General features: G+C 58.5%; 1 protein-coding gene across 1 annotated transcript in view; it reads left to right on the top strand.

Annotated features, from left to right (window-relative positions):
• Positions 1-2,618: 2,618 nt before the first annotated feature.
• Positions 2,619-3,069, top strand: part of TMEM181 (transmembrane protein 181) — a 44,539-nt gene continuing 44,088 nt past the window's right edge. The window contains exon 1 of the mRNA XM_010840911.1: positions 2,619-2,722. Within this exon, the coding sequence (XP_010839213.1) occupies positions 2,715-2,722 (8 nt within the window). The 5' untranslated portion in view covers positions 2,619-2,714. The remainder of the gene's footprint in view (positions 2,723-3,069) is intronic.

The following is a 3,069-nucleotide window of genomic DNA, read 5'->3' on the forward strand; positions in this document are numbered from 1 at the left end:
TCCCACGCTGGGGTCAGGTGTTTCTGGGTTCTTTCTAACAGTTGCTGAGAAAAAGCACTTCACCTCTTCAGGCCTGTTTCCTGTCTATAAATGAGGATGATGACCACTGGTAACTCATCAAGCTGTTAAGAGAATTTACAGGCTTTAGGCTTTGCAGGTGCTCAGCAATTGCTGGTTATTCTCATTGGAGAGCATGAACCTGAGCAGAGAGCGGAGGGGACAACCTGAGAATGGAGTACTGGACCCAAGGGGTGGAAGCTGCCCACGTGCTTACTCTCAGGCTGACACAGACTCAGCTGCAGCGTGTTCATTCTGAGCTTAACGAGGGAGGTGCCCAACAGCAGCACGCTCGGAGGAGGGGGACCTGGAGGAGGATGTGGAGGGATGTGAGGGATGGCTAAGCAACAGACCAGCTTCCTCCAAACCCCGGCACACAGCTCCCTTGGCCACAGACACCATCACGGCACCCTTCCGTTTCCTCTCCCATCACAGTGCTAACGATGTAATTGTTTGGTTGTTCAGCTGTGTCCCACTAGAAGGTTAGTCCCAGGAGGACGGTGACTTGCCCATGGATTCTGCCTTGTTTCCAGAGCTGAGAAGCATGCCGGGCCCCCACTGAGCACTCAGTTAAGGTTGGAAGAACAGATGAGTGAGGATAAGAAGGATGGAAGTGACGCAGGGCCACAGCTCAAGGGAGGACCACTTCCTGGAGAAGTTACCAGGAGGCAGTGTGGGCCTCAAAGATGTCAACTCTTTTAAGACCTGGAGTCATCGGAAGAGAGCAGGGGGTCTGTGGGGATGTCTCGGGGAGGTGAGGTTGCTGGCCCAGTCCTCCAAGCAGGTATTGCTATACCCGATAAGCCTGGCTGCAACTGAGAGCTCAAAGCCAGCTTTCTCTGGGCAAATGCAGCCACCAACGTGTTTGGTTTCATCCTCAGAGATTAAAATATTTTTTTGAACAAGTTTGCAACGTTTTGGAATCGGAAGGCTGTCACCTGAAAACTCTCATTTGAAGTCAAACTCTTCAAAGCGTTGAGTGGCAGCTGCCCTCTTTAGACACTGCTGCCCCACCAGTCCCTGCAGCTACGCCGCCTTCACATTTCCTGGTCTTGTCAGGAAGAACCCTGTCCCTCTGAGAGTGTATGAAAAGAATTCGGGAGACAGTCTTTTGTTATTCCTTTAGGAATCGCAGTTTCAGATTCAGAGTGTGAATGGAATTTCTTGTCCTAATTACCAGGATTCAGGCTGTTGCTTTGCCTGGTAACCCCGACCCCACCCCAGCTTTCTAACCTTCACCCCATGAGGCTGGACACCATGCATTCTCTTCCACCCCACCCCCACCCCCGCTGACTGTAGGTGCTCCTCACACTTCTCTTTGGTAACTGTTAATACCTCTGCCTCTAAGTTTGATGAGGGCAGGGGCTGAGTGTTCATGCTGGTATCTTCAAGCTAGTCAACAGCTTAGTGAGCGAATGATAAACGCACAAGGAAGGCAGCTGGAGTCTTTCATTTTCCCTCATTTAAATCGGCACCCAGCAACATTTCAGGACCTTCAGGGGACATTTCAACCAGTGCTCCAAAGAGGGTCTGGAAATATCTTCATCTGTTCTTGATTTCAGAACTTTAGAACCGTGAGGCAAGATGCTAAATCTAGAAAGTGCTTTTGGTCAGCTCATGTCTCCACACTGTGTAGAAACAACTCAGACTGCGATGTTTCTGAACACTTGCTCCTGTCCGGGCGCCTTAGCAGAACGGTGACCTGCAGGGTCAGGCTGTCAGCTCTGTGGGAGGCGGGACCCACACACATCCCTCCTGAGAGTGCTTGTCCTGGGACAGAAAACCTGCACGCTCTGGTAGTCGTAGTTCAGAAAAGGTTTGTGGGAGAAGCTACCAGAAAAGCTCCCCTGTCCTCTTCACTTGGGTGTGTCAGAGGTTTGCCCCAGTTTTTAACATCTTCGGGGTCACAAACCTCTTTGTGAAAATGGAAAGTTACAGACCCCCTCGCCAGAAAAATGCAGACACCTATGCGGGAGGGCATGGCAACCCACTCCAGAATTCCTGCCTGGAGACTCCCCATGGACAGAGGAGCCTGGTGGGCTACAGTCCCTGGGGTCGCACAGAGTCAGACACGACCGAAGCGACTTACCACACAGGCGTGGGTGTCTATGCAGACACCTTTCAGACAACCGAGGGCATTCCTGGACTCCCACGGCCATTCTCACGCTGAGATGAAGACGCTCTGGAAGGAAAGGGTGGCTGAACTAAAGTGCTGTCCCCTCCGCTGGGCGCAAGGGGTAAGAGTCAAGTCCTTCATTCATTCTATTGTGAACCCGTGTCTGACACCCCCCTCCACCCCTCCTACCCAGGGGCCGGCCTCGGCGCTCGAGGGGCTCAGGGGAGGTGGTCGCGCCGCGGGGGCCCTTCCCAGCGGCCTGGAAGCTAGGCCTGCCAGGGCTGCCCACCCGTCCACCGGCCTGCGCCCCCTTCCCGGGCCGGCCCCTCTCACCCGGACCCCTGTCCCTTCCCCAGCCCTGCACCCCTCCCCCTCCCCGGCGCGGCCCCTCCCCGCGGCGAGCCGCTTCCGCGCACGTGACCAGGCCGCGCGTCGCGCTCGGCGAGTCTCCGGGAGCCGGCGCTCCCCGGGCCGCTGTCCCTCCGGCTCCGCCTGCCGCGGCCGCAGTGAGCGCCCCGAGCCCGAGGGCCGCGCCGCCGCGATGGAACCGTGAGTGCCGGCCCGGGCGAGGGGGGCGTGGGTGCGGGGCGGGGAGTCCCTGGGTCCCCCCGGGCCCGGAGTTGGGGCTCCGTCCGTCCGGCTCCGGAAGGCCGGCCGCGGGACCCCCCGCCCACGTGGAGCCCGGGGGCCCGGGAGGGCGTGCCGCCCGCGCTTCGTGCCGGGCACTCGGCGCAGGGGCCGCTCTACGGGCCCGCCTGCCCGGCTGGAGTTGGCGTCGGAGATGGGGTCAGGGTTCCAGGGCGGGACTCGGCCGAGCGCAGCGCAGGAAGGCCCTGCTCGCCCCGGGGAGCCGGGTGACCCCGTCTTTCCCCAGCGCAGCGCTATGGAGATGGCTG

Source organism: Bison bison, unplaced genomic scaffold, assembly GCF_000754665.1.
Source record: "Bison bison bison isolate TAMUID 2011002044 unplaced genomic scaffold, Bison_UMD1.0 scf7180017864148, whole genome shotgun sequence".
In the NCBI taxonomy this organism is placed as follows: domain Eukaryota; kingdom Metazoa; phylum Chordata; class Mammalia; order Artiodactyla; family Bovidae; genus Bison; species Bison bison.